The sequence below is a fragment of the Grus americana genome, chromosome 9 (assembly GCF_028858705.1).
Source record: "Grus americana isolate bGruAme1 chromosome 9, bGruAme1.mat, whole genome shotgun sequence".
Classification (NCBI taxonomy): domain Eukaryota; kingdom Metazoa; phylum Chordata; class Aves; order Gruiformes; family Gruidae; genus Grus; species Grus americana.
The window spans coordinates 4,833,602-4,852,287 of NC_072860.1; the positions used below are offsets into that span (position 1 = coordinate 4,833,602).

At 53.1% G+C, this 18,686-nt stretch overlaps 1 protein-coding gene across 2 annotated transcripts; it reads right to left on the minus strand.

The window, feature by feature from the left end:
- Positions 1-1,191: 1,191 nt before the first annotated feature.
- Positions 1,192-17,865, minus strand: MAP6D1 (MAP6 domain containing 1). 2 transcript variants are annotated; one of them, XM_054836054.1, is made up of 3 exons: positions 17,254-17,865; positions 5,666-5,783; positions 1,192-3,263 (listed from the first exon to the last, which is right to left on the minus strand). In XM_054836054.1, the coding sequence occupies exons 1-3, from the start codon at positions 17,760-17,762 to the stop codon at positions 3,237-3,239; spliced, it is 654 nt and encodes a 217-aa protein (XP_054692029.1). In that variant the 5' UTR covers positions 17,763-17,865; the 3' UTR covers positions 1,192-3,236. The 2 variants fall into 2 exon arrangements, with proteins under 2 accessions (XP_054692029.1, XP_054692028.1); XM_054836053.1 differs by having other exon boundaries at positions 1,192-3,314.
- Between the last annotated feature and the right edge of the window lie 821 nt (positions 17,866-18,686).

The following is an 18,686-nucleotide window of genomic DNA, read 5'->3' on the forward strand; positions in this document are numbered from 1 at the left end:
GTAATAAATTATAAAGCTTCAGGCGTAAAACCTTCCTTTTAAAGGACCTCTCTTTATGTGTCAAGTAACCCTTGTTTGCAGTGTGATTCACACTTGGAAAGCCTTCGTGGACTTGGACGTGAACCCAGAGCAACTGGGAAGACAAATACTAGTGTGAGAGCAGCGTTGGGAGCAGTCCTGGCATCGTGACTCCCTGGAGCCTGCCAAACCGGCGTAGATTTGCCCTCCTCAGAGGAACTTGGTGTGATACCTTTCAATTTGGCTGAGGCAGGCACTTTCCGTACAAAACCAGGTATGTTGCCGACAGCAGCAGCCGGTTGCATCGCCCTGGCCCTTGCGGTGGTAAGTACCTGCTTGGTTTTCCTTCCATTCATCCTCCCTGTAGCAGGAGCCAGGCAACAGCTCATGAGCCTTTGGCTTTCTCCTGGAAGTCTTCTGAGGCATAGCTAGAAGAGCTGGCGTTGCGCTGTCTGGGGAAGCTGGTTGTACCTCCGGCAGCTTTACTCGCTAAAACGTTCTTGGGAGCAACCGTAAAGCGACGGTCTCTTAAAATTCAAAGCTAGCGCCATTTTCCTGTGATGCGTGTGAGATGGCAGGGTGAAACTGCGGCGAAACGCAAGTTGTGCGTCCTGTTCTGTTACCAGGGCACGCTGGGCACCGCTGAGAGGGGGTGCTGAGAGCACGGCACCTGCGTCAGAGTAGAGGTAGCTTCTGCCTATCCGACAGTGAACGCAGCAAGCTGCTGTCGGTGGTTCATGCCCTTTTCCCCCTCTGGTTGATGGACTGCTGGCTGAATAGTTTGCTTGCCCTTTGAAAACGTCTGGGAAATAATCCCGTACGTGATGATGAATTGTGCAGAGCGGCAGCTTTCCTTCAGAAAGCAGGTGTGCTCTCAAACCAGGGGTTGGGCCACAGCTTGAAATGTGCCTTGGGGGGGAAGGGGGGGGCACATTCTTGCTGGGGGTCTGTGCCTGCAGATGAGCTTGAGGAGTGAGGAATTGGCTGCGTGTGCAGCTGTGCCGGAGAAATGCGGTGGCAAGTTGTCCCGTGAGGTTGAATACCCAAAGGTTATGCTTTACAACAGCAACAACAAAAATTGGGAAAGAACCAATAGCCAAAATACATTTTAATTTATTAAATTAAATCTAGTCCATTTGATAAAATACAAGCTTATTATATTACCAGTTTGTTTAGAACTGGGCTGATTTTTTTATTTTTTTTTAAGAAATACAGTGAATTAAGAAGAGAGACTGAATAGACAATTTATAATTTTTTTCTTTTCCCTTTTTTTTTTTCTCTTAATAAAGTCCAGGATTGAAATGAACTTAAATTGTTTGAACAAAACCGTTAAAAACATTACAAAGAGATTAAACAAGCAGATTGAACTCTTAAAAACATCTAACATGCAAAACCTTTAGTACAGTTTGAATGTTTCCAATGAATTTCCTGAAAAATGAATCTCCTGAAAAATTATTTTGGCAAGCACTGGTATTCCTGGACGTTCCTCCGGATGCGAGGATGAGTGTGGGACGTGCCGTCCCTTGTCCCAACCAGAGGCAGCTCACCGCAGATGTTACCTGTTCTCGTGGCTGTGTTCGGTCCCACTAGCGTAAGGAGCAGAGCTGGCGCCGTTCAATTCCCACGTGATGCAGCGGGGAGGTGCTGTCTGCACGTATTCCGAATACAATCCGCATGCCAACAGTTCAAAAATTGTTCTTACGGGAATTATCAGCAATGCATACGTGTTTGCGGAGTCCCCAAAGTTCACTAAATTTGCTTTTGACTTCAGCTAGTAGGAAGGTTAAGAAAGGAATCCTCCTGTGTTAAAGTCCATTTCATTACAGATGAACGACTGTGTCCCGTCGCTGTTCGAGTCCGAGGATAGTTCCCTTCCGTTCTAGCCAACGCATTTGTATGTTTCAAACACATAAAGTAAAAGTTTTTCAATTGTTTTTTTTCCCCAAAAGAAATAACTAGCAAAACCATGAAATAAGCAGTAGACTAATTATATTGCATAAGTCATTGAGATAGAAACTGTAAACCCACTACAGTCTCGATGGACAAAGGCTAAAAAAAGGGTTTCTTAAAACACGTGTACCTCAGCAAAAGTTAAATGCACAGCAATCTAAAAAAATCAGCTTTAGAATAATGACACTTAAAGTGGCCTATCTTAAAAATGAAGGATGTCTTACATTCTACGTTACGTTTTTCTTTAGGAAGAGTTTCTAAGTAACATTCGCTTCTGGTTGTTCCTAGCATTAGCGTTACTGATACCAATACACAGGCAATAATTTGGGAATTTCAAGGCAATATTTTCCACCTTGCATATGCAAAGAGTTAATATTTATTAAAAGTATAAGCATGTCCTTTTCATTAAAGGATCACAAATTGCTTTAGGTAAAATCAATATACAATATTTACACTCACCCTAACAGCTATACAAATTAGATAAATTTTTTTAGATCCTCTGGAGTCTGGTAGGTGCTTGCTGACTCCGTCCATGCAATCCTCTCCGAACCAGGCTGGGGTGTTGCTGTCAGGGCTGTCCCCCAAAGTTCAATCCCCTTGTGCCCCTGCTTCAGCCCACCGATTTTGGAAATACCCAGCTTTCCAGCCTTAAAGCCCCAAGGCACCGCGCGTGCCAGCTTTATTTTAGCATGCAGCGATTCTGCCCTCCTCCAGCTTCCAAAACAACCCTGGAAGTTCAGACCAGCCCCTTTGATGCCATGATTTCTGGTGATGACATTCGAGGTCCGATTTCCAAAACCCCCTCAAGCAGCTCAGAAGTCAGCCTTTCACTGGCCCATTTACAGCGTGCTGCTAAATCAAACTCTTTTGGGGTTTTGGGGGTTTTTTTTTTTCTTGGTTTTAATTATCCATCCCGCTTGTGGTTGTTTCCCCCCCCACCCACCCTGTGTAGTTCGGCGTAGGGATGTTGCCTGCAAACCCTGCCTTTGCTGCCCAAAGTCGATCTCCTAATGTGACGCCAGCTGGCGTAGCAACGAACCCGTGAAAAACTAGGTCAGTCCTCACAGCCCCGCGTTTTGCCAGCTCTGAACCGAGCGCTTTGCGGTTTGTTGTGTTACCAGAAAGTGTGTGTGCATATCATTAATCACTGGAGCCCCTTCTGATAATACCGGCTCTTTGATCTTAACGCTCCTCATGAAAGTTGCATAGTGATACATCTTAACAGAAACGCCGCGTTGAAGCTGCCTGGGTGCGAGGAGGGTCCGGGTTCACACGTTGAGGATCCGTGACGGCGCCTGGAAAACAGCAGAAGGGTTGGGGGAGAACCTGGTCTTCACCTCTGGGATCTGGCGGGGTGAGGGGGGAGAGAAACGTTAGTGCGACGCAGGGTGCGGCTGCCTGGAGAGTTTGAGGGGTCTGGGGCGTTGTGGCGACCACTCGGCTCTCCCCTGAAACGTGACGCTACCCGGCAAGCGTTAGCTCTTGGCCGGGCATGGATGAGACCGGCCTCGGCGTAACGGGATGCTTCGAGGGCAGCTGTGGTGCTGCAGCACCATGGGAGGCTTTGTCGTAACCCAGCCCTCAGACCCCGAGCGTGCGGTGGGATGGGGGATGACCGTGGCGGAGCAGGAGCCAGCCTCCGCGAGATAGAGCTGCCCTCTCCGCAAAGCCCTGCTGGCACGTCCTCTGCCAACTTCACAACTAGTTCACCGCTGGCCTGGCGCTGGATTTAAGTGAGAGGAATTACAGTGGGGCGTGTCTGGTCCTTAACCTTTTGGAGAATGCTCCGTCAAAACACTCCACTGGAATGCTTTATGGGGCCACAAGCTATGCGTGCTGCGAGCAGAGGCACGGACCCGGAGTGCCCAAAGCAGAAAAATTGGTTACTGGCCATGCCAGGCTGCGAAACTTCAAGGTCTTTGATATGGATGTAAACTCCTAAGGCCGGGAGGAAAGGTAGAGACCAGAGGTTGCTCCCTCTGATGGGGCTTTGGGCAACCTGGTCTAGTGGAGGGTGTCCCTGCCCACGGCAGGGGGTTGGAACTAGGTGGGCTTTGAGGTCCCTTCCAACCCAAACCATTCTGTGATTCTATGTCTGTGGAGTCAGAATTTCACCCAATACGTAGCTGTTGTGGTTGTACCGAAGCACGAAGGACACCTAGACGCTTGTGTTCTTCCCTAACGCTTAAAGCCCAAGGGATCTGAAACAGGGCTGGCCTTCCTTGTGCATCCAGCCCAGGACTCTGGGTGAATCTGGCCATAAAACGTGACAGGGTGGAAAGCTTTGCTGGGTGCTGAGTATTCTGATGGCACCATCCGAGCAGAGAAAGAAGAGCAAGACCACAGGCAAAGGGAGTACAGGGAAAGCTATCGATCTGTTTGTTGTTGTAGTGTTCTGATTTTTCCGTTCCTCTGGGGATGCATCTGACGCGCTAAGGAACCAGCGGAGCATCACAAACAGCCTGTGCTGACCCTCCAGGGTCAAAATACAGGGTTTAAGGGTTAAACACCCTCTCTCCTCATTGCTGCACCTCAGTAAGCAGCCCAGACTGTTCAGAGCAAGGAGGAAGTTTTGGTGAGGTTTGCAAATTCTGTTTTGCCTGAGGTCACCGTCCCACTTTCGGTGGAGCTGGATATACCCATCGCGTGCCTTGTCGCAGCAGCATGCCAGCAGCCCTCTGCAAAGGAGGCACTTGACTGTCTGCTGATTAAACACTTCTTCCTCATCTCCTCCAAGGCAAAGATTTACTTTTTACGTGTGGCCCCGGAGTAGCTGCCGTTACCTCTAATGGCACGGCACGCTGCGGCTGGGGAATTCAGCCCCGGCCCCGTCTCTCGGTGCAGCCTGTGAACGGCTTTAGCAGTTGGCTGTGAGGTGCCCTTCTCTGCGGTGGCCTCATGCGAAAAGCAGCTAAACCTCGTCAGCGTGCACTTCCCTTCCTCGTGGGGACGGGGAGCGTGAGGGGCTCTGCCAGGGAAAACGCTGACTACAGAGAGAGTCTTTCCTCGTGGGATTTTTGGTAACGTTTAGATGTATTTCACCAACACGAAAATCTTACGCTGGTATAGAGGGTTGTGGAAACTCGCAGGAAAATCCCAAGGCGGTCTCAGAGGCCCAAGAGCTGTGCGGCTGGGCTGCTCGCCACAGCTGTGTCCTCCTTGGTGTTGGTAGCCGGGGTGGCTGCTGCCCCTACCAGCCCGGGGGGGTCTGTCCTGTCTGGGTGGGTGCTGTTCCTCAGGCAGCGAGCTGCAGACGTTCCCGGGCAAACACCCATGTCCGTGGTTGGGGCTGGTGGTAGCACCAGAGGTTGAACCTCGTGCTACAGCCCTAACGCTGGTGCACGCTGACCGCTCTGAGCGTGTGCAGAGGGTGTTCAGCGCGTCTTTTGCAGAGACACACCCCCCCCCCTTGTGTGCGAGGTGTGCAACTGAGGGAATCGCGAATCTTGAACTTCCTGACTGTCACGCAGTCTAAAATCTTGGTCTCGGGTTGGATTAAGTTATGGTATGACATTCTCTGGCTGCCTCTCTGAAAGTGAGGGATGGCCACGTTACCTAACGGGCACTGACGAAAGAGTGGTCAATGAAGACATGGCTTCATTCTACATGCACCACACCGATAACGAATGAGGAGTTCCTGATGCATACTTTGGGCTTTACTCACATTGACTTTGGGATTTTAAAAAATGTTAATTACCTTAAAATCTGCCTTGTAGCTTGTTTCTTGAACAAAATGGTCTTCTGGGATAATGAAGCCTTGCTTTGTTTTTATAGGCTTGGATGGTTTTGCTCCAGTCCACGGGCGATACTCTTGCCTGAAATGAGATTGTCAAGACAGAACAGCCCATAAAACACAACATACAGGATACTTCTGCTCAGAGTGGTTGCAAAGCCAGAACGCAAGGCTGGTTACAGGCAGCTCATATTATTGAACTTGTCTAAGGCATACTGAGAAGAAAAGAACTGAGCCTAGAGGCCTGCCTCTCTCACAAAGCCCAGGCTGAAAGATGCAACAGGGCACAGACTGCGCTCCCTGGCAACTCACTCGGAAAGGCGTACGAAGGGAGACACCACCTCAGCTGGAAGATGCTTCCGCTGATGATTTTTCCCTCAGTTGGAGGCAAGCGCTTTGACTTTGCGTGATGATGTCTGAGAAGGCGGCGCTTGACTGACTTATTCTGGGAGCAGCGACATCTGAGCAAGGGGCGCCGAGACCGCACTGAGAAAGGGGCAGCACATGTTTCGAGAGCACTGAAGAGCAGCATGGCAGGGTCTGACTTGGCTGCTGGCCCCCTTCTGCAGCCTTCCCTCTGCTTCTCCTGGCACAAAGGGGCTGCAGCAATGCCCTCTCCCTTAGGACTTTCTGGACGCGGCAGTGGCAGCCAGCCGAGCTGGCGTGGTTGCTCTCACGGTAAGACAGAAGTCTGCTCTGTTTGTGTACGTATCTCTGGCAACCAATTCAAGCAGCTTCTATAGCAAAAGAAGATGTGACTAACCCAGCCGTGACAATTTTATGATCATGCTCTGGCATACTTAGATAATAACTGCCTTTTACTGGCTGCTTGTACACAGGATCAAGGGGTAAAACTGAGTCCTGAGCCACGTCCAGGCTAGGGAAATAGGCTGTGTTTTAATGTGCCAAGCTTAGCTTTGATCGCAGCCTTTCTGATTTTCATTCTTCCCAAGCATGCTATTTGCTACATTGATAGTAGCTACAAATTCCTCTTTTAAAAAATCTTATTTAAAGTAAGTGTGGAGTACTATTTTAGAATGTGTAGTTTGGTGTTGATCCTTTTAGTGTACTACCAAAATATCTGCTGCCTGGTTTATGCTTGATTTCTAAACATAGACTCAGCCTTAAAATGCTGCTGCTTTTCTCGGTTGATTTGCAGATCCAGGGTTGCGGCGGGTTGACCTTGGCTGGAGACCAGGTGTCCACCAAGCCGCTCTATCGTTTCCCTCCTCAGCAGGACAGGCGGCAGAAAATAAGATGGAAAAAACCACCTTGTGGGCCAAGATGAAGGCAGTTTAATCAAGCAAAAGTTGCATGTAGAAGCAAAGGAAAACGAAAAAGCTTATTTTCTACTTCCCATTAGCAGGCAATGTCCAGCCACTTCCCGGGAAGCAGGGCTGCAGTACCCATATGACAAATGTCATAAATAACAAATGTCCCCCCCTTCCTCCTCCTTTCTCTCAGCTTTTATTGCTGCGCAGACGTCATACGGTACGTAATATCCCTTTGGCCAGTTTGGGTCAGCTGTCCTGGCTCTGTCCCCTCCCAAGACCTTGCCCTCCCCCAGCCTACTGCTGAGGGGGGATGTTGGAGAGACAGCCCCGATGCTGTGCCAGCCCTGCTCAGCAGTAGCCACGACGCCGGGGTTACCAGCACCTTGCTGGCCACTGATACACAGCACAGCACGATGAGGCTGCTACGGGGAAATTAACTCCATCTCAGCCAGACCCTAAATACAAGGCTCCAACCCTGGACTGCATCTAAGCCAGCGAGAAACCAGCATGCTAACAAAATTAATTAAAAAAAAAAAAAAAAAGTAACTGTTTCTTGACCGAGTTAGCTGCCGGCACCGGCCGCCTGTCAGGACGGATGAGCGTGGTGCGGGCACAGGGAGCCGGGCAGGAGCCCGCAGCCCGGGGCTGACAGCAGTTTGTCAGCTTGAGGAGCGGTGGGGTGAGTTCATAGATCCACTCAGTAACAGATACTGCTCTACAGAAATGCTTCGGGCCCATCGGAAAGGAACACCAGGCCCCTGTCAGGACTGTCCACGTGCACTGCAAATCTTGTCTATAATCGGTTTGCTCTCCCTGTTCCGAGCCGCCACTTCTACCTTCCCCGCGTCTTGCTGCTCAGGCTTGCTCCGGCAGCGGGTAAGTGCCTGCGCGGCTCTCCCAGTGCTGGCTCCTGCTGCTTTGGCACCTCAGGGGAAGGAAGCACCTGCGCAGAAAGGTGATTTTGGCCAAGCAATGTCCCAGGTAGGCAACCTTTCAGCAGGGAATCCCAGACACGTGCGAACACTGAGTTAAATCTGAGCTCTGCTCTGCTGAGCAGCCAGAGGGAGGACACAGAGCTACTGGGTAAAACACCAGCAAAATGGTACAAAGCCATCAGTTACATCCCAGCAGTTTCCAGGAACTGAAACCTGCCGCCCCACGTAAAGCTGGATTGCCTCAAGGATGCTGGTGGCATTGATTCCTGACCACTCATCCTCGTGCTGGCTGCTCCCCCCGCTGCATTACGCTGCGATGGAGGGTGTCCCCAGCTTTCAACGCGTGGCTGCGCTGCCTGTCTCTGCAGCCAGCTCTGTCTCGCTGCTTTGTGCGGATCAGCTGCTGGTTTGGCGGGCCCCCAAACACAGCCCTTTTGGATCTCGGGACCCTCGCTCTGGCTGGAAGCCAAACCGTTCTCCTCTCAGCCTGGAGAGCCAAAACTATTTTCGATGCACCTCCATGCAATGAGGAAACGCTCTGCCTTCACCCACAGAAACAGAAATGTGACAGCAGATGCCGTCACGGCTCAGATCCACAGCAGCAGTTCTTATTTGGACCCAGCATTTCCGCCTGGAACCCAGGACTTTGGGCCACAGGGAAGGGCTGGGCAAAACAGAGATGACTTATCTCCTTTAGGAACTAGGACACTTGAAACAAAGCAATAAATGAAAATTATAACCTTTGGTCCAGCAAGGACAACTAACTAAAGTCACTCTTTCAGCTTGCAGGATGCACGCACCCATCTCCAGCCGTACAGCCAAGAGTCAGAAGGACCATGAGCCCAAGTATCAGTTTGCTGACTTGTCTAAAAATCAAGTCATGGAGTCATGAGTCCAGTCAAAACGCACGAGCTACTCGGAGCCTGGCGAAGAAGAACCACCTCTTTCTAATGGTACTCAGTTTAAGATTTCAAGTGTCGAGGCTTAGTGACTTTCTGCCCCCTCGTACTCCCTGGTGCAACTTTTGCTTCCTGTGCTGGAGGAAGCCAATGCATCAGGTCAAGCTCAGCCGGTGCATCGCTTCTCCCTCCCTTCCCCACATCCGACACCGCGGGTGGTGCCTGCCCGAGGTCCCACGAGTAGCAGTTACTAGTAAGAGAACAGCATGGTGGGAGAGGAATTTACAGAAATGGCATGGAGAAGGGGAGAGCCCAGCGTGGTGTGACGTCCAGCTGCTGCTGGAGACAGGACATCTTCGTCCTTCCTGCTGTTACCCCCCGCCTTGTCCCTAGACCGCAGCCGTTGTCAGGTTATTTGGGGCTGCAGGCACCTGAAGTGGAGGGGGAACAGCCTCCAGGCCCACAACTCAGTGTCCAGGCTCACAACTCGGTGTCCAGGCTCTCTCGAGGTTCTGTTTTGTTCTCCATTGTTACAACCTAGAGGTGAGATTTTTCATCTCCGTGAGTAGAAATGACCCAGTGGTACTAAGAAGTACTAAAGTGCTGGGACTGTGAAAGAAGTCGTCCTCCTGAGTTGTAGGCAGGCTTTAAAATATTAGAGATCAAAAGGGAAGGGCTGTTTTCTGTGTACCGCTGTTCCTTTACCTCCGACTCACTCTCGGAAGGAATAAGCAGCAGCTTTTTGCAGGTGGTTGCCCCGTTACTCTGTGGGACTGCTTTGATCACACAAATCACTGGTTCGTCCATCATTCCTTTGCTCTTTCTTGTAACTGGTTAATAGAGCCTGGGGAAAGGCGTTTCTTTTGTAATGTGTCAGGACGAGTTGTCTGGAGGGGAAGGTTTGGATCGATGCAGTGTGGGGAGCGGGAGGCTACGGCTGCCGGGACAGTTTAACCCCGCAGCAGCGACGGGCAAGGGAGCGAGTGGGAGTACAGCTAACGCCTATGCTGGAAACAGCAACAGCAAACGTGGGACTGCAATTACCAGAGGGTTACTGTGAAGGCCAGCTCTGAAGAGAGCTGTTTCCGTGAGCTGGTGGCTGTGTGCCATCTCCCTCCCCGCGTGAGCGGCACCAGGGCTTGGAATAGCCCAGGCAAGGGGTCAGGCGGCGGGAGGATGCTCCCACCAGCTCTCATCGCGCGGCTTCGCAGACTTCAGGGCATGATTCGGGAACGATGGATTCAGGACTGGTCCTTCTGTTCTCTCCGACCACAGCATGCCGCTGCTGCAGCTGAAGTTGCTGGGTGCTGCGAGCCGAACGGCTGCTGGCCCCTGTGCTGCTGCCAGCTCTTCCCCCGTTTCACGCTCTCCGCAAATGTTTTCTGGCTTTGCAGAGCAAGCTGCCTGCAAAATCTTTTTCATTTTACTGACCTAGTGAAAAATCTAAGCTAGAAAGCTTTTTGATTTCACTGAGATGGAGGGCATTTCTACCAGGGGTGGGGAGGCAGAGGGTGGAAATACCGACCGTGCTGTTTGCAACGCTGGGGCTGCCATTTCCAGCCAGATTTACTTTTGGTATTTACAGTATTCCTTTGCCCCGTAGCACCCCACCAGTGCCATCACAGTACCTCGTCTTTCTGTCATGGTTTGCTTCACATGATTAATTATCAGTGGCATTCTAAGCCACTGCATTATAATCCAATTTCTCATTTAAGGAAGAGAGGAGAAGGCTCATCCTGTCGAGCTGAAGGCAATGCTGAGCGACGCTGCGTGAGCTAGCCTGCGCTGGTTCTTCACTGCCCTTTGCTTTCTCTCTCCCAGCACGCCAGTGAGAATTAAGCAGCACAGCAAACATTGGCCACATTTCCCCTTCAGAGGGAAAGTTTCGTGTACGTTTTGGGGGTCTCTGTTATGAAGATTTTCTTTCCAAAGTACATACCACTCTAGACATCTGTTGGGGAAGCCCGGCTGGTGTGCATGGGGTTCGGGTGCAGAGGGTGGTGGGGTATGAAGCAGCGCCCCGCTTGCAATGCAGCCCCTCGCGGGCGCTCCGGTAGGTTCCTGGCACGGCCGCCCCTTCTGGTGGGACAGTTTTGGTTTGCCCAGGGCAGATCTGGGCAGCCAGGGGTGCTCTCCCAGAGGACAGGCTGTGTCTGCTTACGGCAAAGACCTGCACGGATCAGGGCGCTGTGACGTCTCCTGGTCAACAGAGGATTGCAAACATCACGAGTCACGGCTGCAGCAGTGAGAGCTCGGTGGGATGGACGAAGCCAGGAGCCCTCCTGGAGAGCGGGACCACTGAACTGCTTTTCCCTGAGCTATGTCAGACACCGGTGGGGTGCTGGACACCCTCCCAAGCCTTGCACACAGGAGCGGATTGTGCCCATTTTCCCATCCAGCCAAAGAGCGCACTGCAAGGACAGAAATGAGGGAAAGGAGAGGCTGAAGGAGCGAAAAAGGTAGAGAGGTAGAGGAAGGACACAGCAGAGGGGTAGAGAGACCAGCTCATGGGAATTAGGGAGGAGGAAAGCAGAAGACACCTGGCTGCTTCCTGTCTCAGCTCTCACCTGTAGCAATGGAGCTCCAGTACACGGAGCTGCTCGTAACTCACAGAAAAGAAGCAACAGCAAAAGACTGGACTGAAATGCCAGGAAAAAATCCTTAAGCCTAAACCTGTTGTCTTAGGGTGAGGTTTGGGGGCTTGCCCCGCTCACAGACAGATGCCCAGGGAAGGAGCACTTACAGTGGTGCGGTGGGACAGGCAGCGGCTTCCCTCTTGCCGGAGCTGCGTGAATGGGTGTCTGTGGGTAGGTCTTAGGGTCTCGTCTTCTGTCATTATCCCATTTCCCATTCTTTTCCCTTTTCCTCTAACGTAAGTTTGGGTGTACTTTGAGTGGAGGAAATTCCTCCTACCCTTATGCAACAGCTTTGAAGCTTCCTCATTTCAGTTCTGCAGCGTACTTCGCAGGACAGACGCTCTCTCCAGCCCCCCTTGCTCCCTCCTCCCACAGCTCTGTCCCCCCCCCGAGCCCTCCCTTCCCCCAGCCAGGCCATGCAGCACACAGCGAGTCTCTCTGGATCCATCCCAACGCCTGCACCAAGCAAGCTTACGTCTTCAATAGCGTAAAAATCAGAGGCTTCAGTATTAATTTCCCCAAGCAGCAAGATACTTAAGAATGTAAAGATAATTGTAAGCCTTGATTATAAAGGCTTTACTCCTATTATTAAGGATAAGTATGTTTAAATATCTCGCTGGATCAAGGATGGAGCTCCTCATACACAGTACTATTAACCCTGCCAGCTCAGGTATGTGCTGTGATCTCCCACTCTGCTGAACATGACTGTGGGTATTTGCTCTTCTTGGTCCCGCGCAGCCGAAATAAGATGCTTTTCGATGTGAAGCCGTCACTACGGCTCACCTTGCCCATCTGCACAGGTGCTATTTAAAGGTGGGTGGATAGTCCAGCCAGGTAATGTGCTCTGTGACTGCATCCAGATATACGGGGCAAAGCGTCATTCCCCTTCGTTCTGCGGCATCTCCCCTGGGGAGGACGGATGTCCCCGCTCCGTGGTCGCAGCGCAATGAACAGCACGTGCTGAATACTCGCACAAGAAGGTTGGGAGTGCAGTTTGCAGAGGGATCTTCAACCCTGCCATTCCCGAAATCAGTAGCAACGACACTTTACACGTCTTCTTTTCCTCCAAGCAACAAAACAAAATTGCTCGCTGGGGGTGAGCAGGAAACCCTGCTGATCTCCAGGCCCTCGGTTTGGTCTGCTCTACTGCTGTGCCTCCCACCCGCAAGCCAGTCGGGCGCTCTCGGCTCTCACGCCCACCCAAAATACCTATAGTGCAGAAACACCAGCTGCAGAGATCAGGCTGCGCTCGGGGCCGGCGTTGTGCGTGCACACATGCAGAAATTCAGAGCCATCTTCCCCCTTCCCCAAGTGCTAACACAAGCAAAGGCGATGGGTGGGGGAAGAAGACGTGAAACAATCACTCACAGCTCTGATGCAACGTTTCCACTTGCACGTTTCAAGTGCTTTCAGGAAACTGGCAGGTTACTGAAAGGGAAACCGAGGTCTGAAGTGACCTAAAGAAGTAAAGCTGAGCCTTGCGCAGGGCTCTCCTCCCAGCGATACTAGCCCTGGCAGAGAGGTTGTGCCCTCATCCCCCTTGCCTGTAAGAAGATGACATCCAGAGGCAGAGCCAGCTGGAGATACCTGCTGACAGCACCAGCTTCTCTGAAGGGAGCTAAGGAAAGCACTCTACTACTTCTAAAATGTCTGCTAAATGCAATCAAGACCTAGTCCTGCAATTAACTGTGTGCAAATCTCCGCTGTGTCAGAAGTACACGGCACCTGCAACTTTCTGCTGAAAGGGAGAAGCCACTTCCATGACCCACAGGACGAACCCTCAGGGAGGTGCGGAGAGGGCGGCTCAGCGCTTCCTTCCGCCTCCTCCAGCATCGGGAAGGTGTAATCTACCGCAACCCTCTGCGGCAGTCCCCGGGATCTTTTCACAGGTGGAGCACATCCCATTTCAGCCTTTTGAGTGCAGCTTGTATCGATCTGCCTCGACCCGTCTGCCTGAGCTCCCCCCACGTAGGAGTTGACTTCATTCAGGCCCTGCAGAACTCCAGCCGAAATCCAGGGACTGGAGACAGGAGCTGCCCAAAGATCCAGGAGCTGCCCAAAGATCCAGGGACATGGGGCAATAGTTTGGAGGGCAGGCAGCTGTGCTGTCCTTCCACCCTTTATACAGAATTATTCTTTCAAAATTAAAAATATCTTCGCTTCTGCACAGAAACAGGTATTCTTCCAGTACCCCCTCCACCTTGATCTTTCTTCTGGCCATAGAAAGGCTCCCTCAGAAGTCACTAGGGATGGGGCTGGTCTTGGTCACTGGTCCCAGGGGTTTATTTTGTTCTGGGAAATGCCAGGTCAGGCTGACTGGCTGCACCATGTACAGCCAGTTGTGTATGCAGCTGGGCTTCCATCTGAGCTTAAAACAGAGCGTAGAGAGAAAGACGTAGCAGGAACTTGCAGAACGAAGTCTCACGGGAGCAGCACACTGATGCACAACAGCATATCAAACGGTGCTGGACGTTGCGGGGGACTCACCGCTACACTGGGGTGGTCCACAGAAACAAACACGCAATAGGCTGTGGTAGAACCATGCACTCAAAAATCCCTGAATTAAAAAACAAACCACAAAACCTAAAAAACCCCCAGCGCCTTACAGAACTGAAGCCACTAGTTCTACAGAACTAGACAACCACTACTGCCATTAGAAGCTTGAAGCGCACCATGTATTGACCCCAACTTTTCTGCACCGCCCTGTTCAAGCCAGTCTTTCCCTCCCTTCGGGACATTTTCTCTTTAACGTGAAGCAAGCCCAGCCAGCTACTGAGACCTGACAAAGTCACAAAACGCAGCTGGGGGCTGCTGACTGGCAGCATCCGCACCGCGGGAGCTGGTCCTACCGGCAAGATGCTGGTGGTGCGTGCCCGAGCCAGCTGGGGCAGAGCCTGCTGAAGCGCCTGTAGCACGCAGGACTCAAAGGACCAGCTTCTTCTGAGAGTGGATGGAGCTCCCCACGCACACAGCCCGGTCCTCAGGGCCACCCTACCTGCTCGCAGGGCTGAGACACAGAGAAGGGATGATATTCGTGCAACAGCAGAAAAGGGGGAATCTCCCTAAGGTTCTCCTTAGAAAGGAAATGAGAGCGTCTAACCAAAAACATGTTCCACAACTTTGTTCCTCTAACCTTCTGCCTGCAGTGGTCCCTGCCTGCATGCCTCCCTGCAGGACACCCCCTCCCTTTCCTCAGACCCCTAAAGGCATTATGTAGGTCACACCCAACCTCCTCCTCAGGACCCAGCACCCTCCCGCTGCCCCGTAACAGAAATCTCTGCCTCTACCACAGCTGACCTGCTTTTCCTGCTTCCCCGGCGCTGCCTCCTCACCTGTGAGTGGGTGCAGCCTACAAGAAGCAGGGCAGATCCCTGCTGCCAGGGAGTGGTGGGGCTGTGTGTGGCCACCAACAGCTTAATGCCCAAGGAGGGTCCTTCTGGTCTTTGGTAGGAAGATGAAGAACACTAGCGCTTAATGGTGCTGTTTCTTGCTGCCTGAAGATGAGATATGTGTTTGCAGACTGCAGTCCTGCCTTTGGACAGTAATAAGGTAAGAGGAAAGGAGGACCTAACTGTGATGGCGTTAGTGGACATCTCCTTGTGGTTGTGGGTGTGCTGTGGATCGCCGTTCCCTGCCTCAGACCAGTGGAGTGCTCCTGGGCCTTTGGAGGGATTGATGCTGCTAAATACAAGCCTAGTGCCCCAAGCATAACTGAAAACGAGTGTGAGTAACTGCCGAGTACCAGCCACTCCACTCCTGCTTAACCTTTTTTTTTTAATGTTTTTATTTTTTTTTTAAAAAGGCAACAAATCCAACACAAAATAGACTCTGACAGCTTCCAAAGCTATTGTGGACGCTGCTGCTGCTGCCTGTTGCAACTCCTGTAACTTTTCCAGGGTGCGCTCAGTGGTATGGGGATTTCTTAAATTTGCAATGTTGTACTGGGTAATAATTCAAAGAACCTGTGGTAATTACTGGAATAAGACCAAGGTGGATCGACTTGTATAGCCCTGTCTGCATCAGTTGTACCGTATAGCCTTCAAACGGCTGAAAGGTGTTGTGTGAGAACTCTGTCCTGGTGTGGCTGCCCTGGCTTGTGCCTCTGTCCTCGGGCTGCGCCGCTCCTCCCATCAGCTGCGCGGAGCTCCCTGCCTACCTTTAAGTCTTCCTTTTCTGTAGAAATTGTTTTGATTTGCTTGTTGGTATCTCGTTTTGGTCAGTGTTTGTCCTGTGATCTGCACGTTTCTTGCCCTTTCCTGACAGTAGTTGAGAGCCCTGTGTAAGAGCAGACGTGTCAGAGTGGTGCGAGAAGCGACTCTTTGCTGGGCGTTAGAACAGCTGTAGGGATGCTGGGAGGCCAATGCGCCCTTCCTCTGGGGTCAGGCTGAAGCGGGGGTGGCTTCAACAACAACATGGAGATGGATGCGCTTGTGAAAGATGAACCTCGCTAGTCCCGTTCTAGGCAGGTTTCTCTGAAGTCATTCCTGTGCTGCTTGGAAACTTAGAAGTGCTTTTCTTCCAAAAATAATCATCGCTCTGTGATTATCCTGTGAGATGTGGCAAAGGATGAAATAGCGCATAAATTCAAAGACTGCAGTTATCCCTTCCAGACTCCGTATGTTAACTGCACTAGTACCAGGGCAGCTGCCTGTGCGGGGAGGAGCAGGATAAGCAATACGCTCTCCCGTGCAGGACTGGAATCCTTCCCAGGGCCCCCACCATGTTTGTCTTAAAAGCACTGCCATAAATAATCATCTAATGAACTGCAGCCATGAAGAGAAATGTCTCCTAGGTACATAACAGATAAGCATCTAAATACTTGGAATTCTATTGGAATAAAAATAATTACTCTAATATACCTATGAGGTATATTAAAATCTGCCAAACATCATCACTAGGGAGCGTGTGGAAACAACATGAAACTGGTACAATATTCAGCAGCAGGAGCTGAAATCCCCTCTCCTCCCATGGTGGATGTCAATGAGAACAGGGGCTGAATTTAGATGCATCCCTCCTGATTGCTTCTTCCAGAAAATAAGTGTCTGTGATCAGTATGACTGATCACAGAGAAAGGAAGGCATCAATAACAGAAAAGTCACTTAATCATTTCTAAAAGCGCTTTGGGAAGGGTGGTTTGTGACTTTTTTTTTCCTGTTACCTATTAGATAGCATTTTTTTTTTGGGGGGGGGGTGTATATCCCCTGCGTCTTTGCATCGGAGTGATCTTTGAGGCAGTAATTTGGCTCAGCTTGAACGTCGCATTCCAGGAGTTTTAAGATGAAGATGGCACTGACAGATTTGGGGAGCGCAGCTCAGTGTGACCGAGTGAGGACAGGTCCGGGGCAGCTCCAGCTGCCTCGCCCCCCAGCAGCGGGTGGGTGAAGCCCGGGGGTGGCATCCCGGGTCCCGCCCCGGCTCACTCCTTGCCTCTCTCTTAACCACGGCCGGAGCCCGCCAAGGCAGGGCGGCTGGGCTGGCGGCTTTGGCGGCCGCGGTGCGCACCCGAGGCGGGCTCCGGGGCACACGCAGCGCCCGCCGGGTCCGACCCCGCCAGCACCACCCGGGGAAAAAGCGACGGTTTTCGGGACCGCACTTCCAAAGGCAAACGCGGCTTAGGCGACAGGTTGAGCCCGCTGGCGAGGCGGCAGCCCCGGCTCCCCAGTCCTCCCCTTGGTTACAGCTTCCCCCCCTCCCCGCCGCGGTCGCTTGCCGGCATCCCCGCCCCGCGCTGCGGAGGAGCATCCCTCGCCGGCGGCAGGCAGCCCCCCCCCGGGGCGGGGAGCGGGGCGGTCACCCGGGCCTGGTTACCTGTAGGAGGTGGTGTGGCCGCTGTCCGCCTGCGAGCGCGGCCGGAGCTGCTCGGGGCCGCCGCAGCCGTCCGCCCCCGGCCTCCCGCCGCCACCGGGCAGGGCGCAGGCGGCGCGGCCCGGGGCGGGCTGGGGGGCGGCCCCGTCCCTCCCGCCGCCGCCGCCACTGCTGGCGCTGACCCAGGGGAAGGCGTCCCTCCTCGGGAGGGGCCACGCTCTGAAGTCCCGCCGGTACTGGGTCTCCGCCGCGAAGGGCTCCCCGGCGGCGACCGCCCGGCCCTTCCTGCGGCCGCCCGGCTTCCCTGCGGCGGGGTCCCGCGGGCGCGGAGCCGGGGCGGGCGGGCGGGCGCTGCCCCGCGGGGGATGCCCGCCGCGCTGGGGCGCCCCGTCCTCCTGCTCCTCGATGTCCGAGTAGTTGTGGATGGTGAGCGGCACGGACAGGTCGGACTTGTCCAGCTGGCTCCAGAAGCGGGCCAGGCAGCACACCCGGCTGATGCAGGGCCAGGCCATGGCCGCGGCCGCAGCCCCCGCCTCGCCCGCAGCGGCGCCCGCGGCTCCGCCGTCCGCAGCCGGCCGCGCACCCGGCTTCAGCCCTCATCGGCGGCAGCCCCTCCTCCCGCCGCCCCCTTCCCCCGGTAATGACACCCCCTCTCCGGGATTACGGCCCGCACACGTGACCCGGGCTGCCGGCAGGAGCTCCGTGCGGCTGCCGGTGCCGGCGGGGGCTGGCGGCCATGCGCGGGGGGGGGGGGCGGAAGCCGGCGAGACCGGACCCTGCGCCCGGGCCGCGCTTCCTCCGCCCCCCCGCCCCCGCCGGCGGGCTGCTCCCGGGGGATCCCTGCCTGCCGGCCCGGCTGTTGGCGGGGCTGGGGTGCCTGCTCGGGAGCACCGGCTCTCCCGTCTCCGTGCGCCTCCGGGTGTCCGTTTCGGTGCGTTGGGATCCTCTGCGTTCCCGGGAAGCTCCGCAGCATCTTCAGTCACCGGCATCGGCCGAGCGGGGAGCATTGCTCTGCTCTAGCTGGGTAGTACTGCTGGAATGGTCACGGCTAACTTGGAATTATGGTTAGAGGAGACGTTTGTATATGAAACCTGATATTTATAAAGTAAGTGGTCTTGATGAGAAATAGCAGCTTTGCAACGTTAGCCTCAGACAGCTGTGTACAAACACACCCCCCCCCATTTACATTAACAATTTAACCACTTCACTTTTAAAATACTGCCTACTGATGAAAATCCAAGCATCTATTTTATATTTAATGCACGATCCGCATCATATACTGCTTGCCAGAGACTGGAAATTACAGCTTTTCTTTTGTACATTCAGGTTCAAACCCCAATAGTCCTGGTGCGAACCACTGAGGTTGACAGAATTACATCGGGGATAAGTCTGGCTTTTGAAATTCGACATCTTATGTAATAAGTGGCTATGGGCCA

Bases quoted from the DNA above. Each gene is read 5' to 3' on its own strand.
- MAP6D1 (XM_054836053.1), bottom strand. From the start codon at position 17,762: ATGGCCTGGCCCTGCATCAGCCGGGTGTGCTGCCTGGCCCGCTTCTGG. The intron at 5,784-17,253 runs GTAACCAGGCCC...ATCTCATTTCAG, and splicing joins GGCCACACCACCTCCTACAG to GCAAGAGTATCGCCCGTGGA. The intron at 3,315-5,665 runs GTAATTAACATT...TCACCCCGCCAG, and splicing joins GCTACAAGGCAGATTTTAAG to ATCCCAGAGGTGAAGACCAG.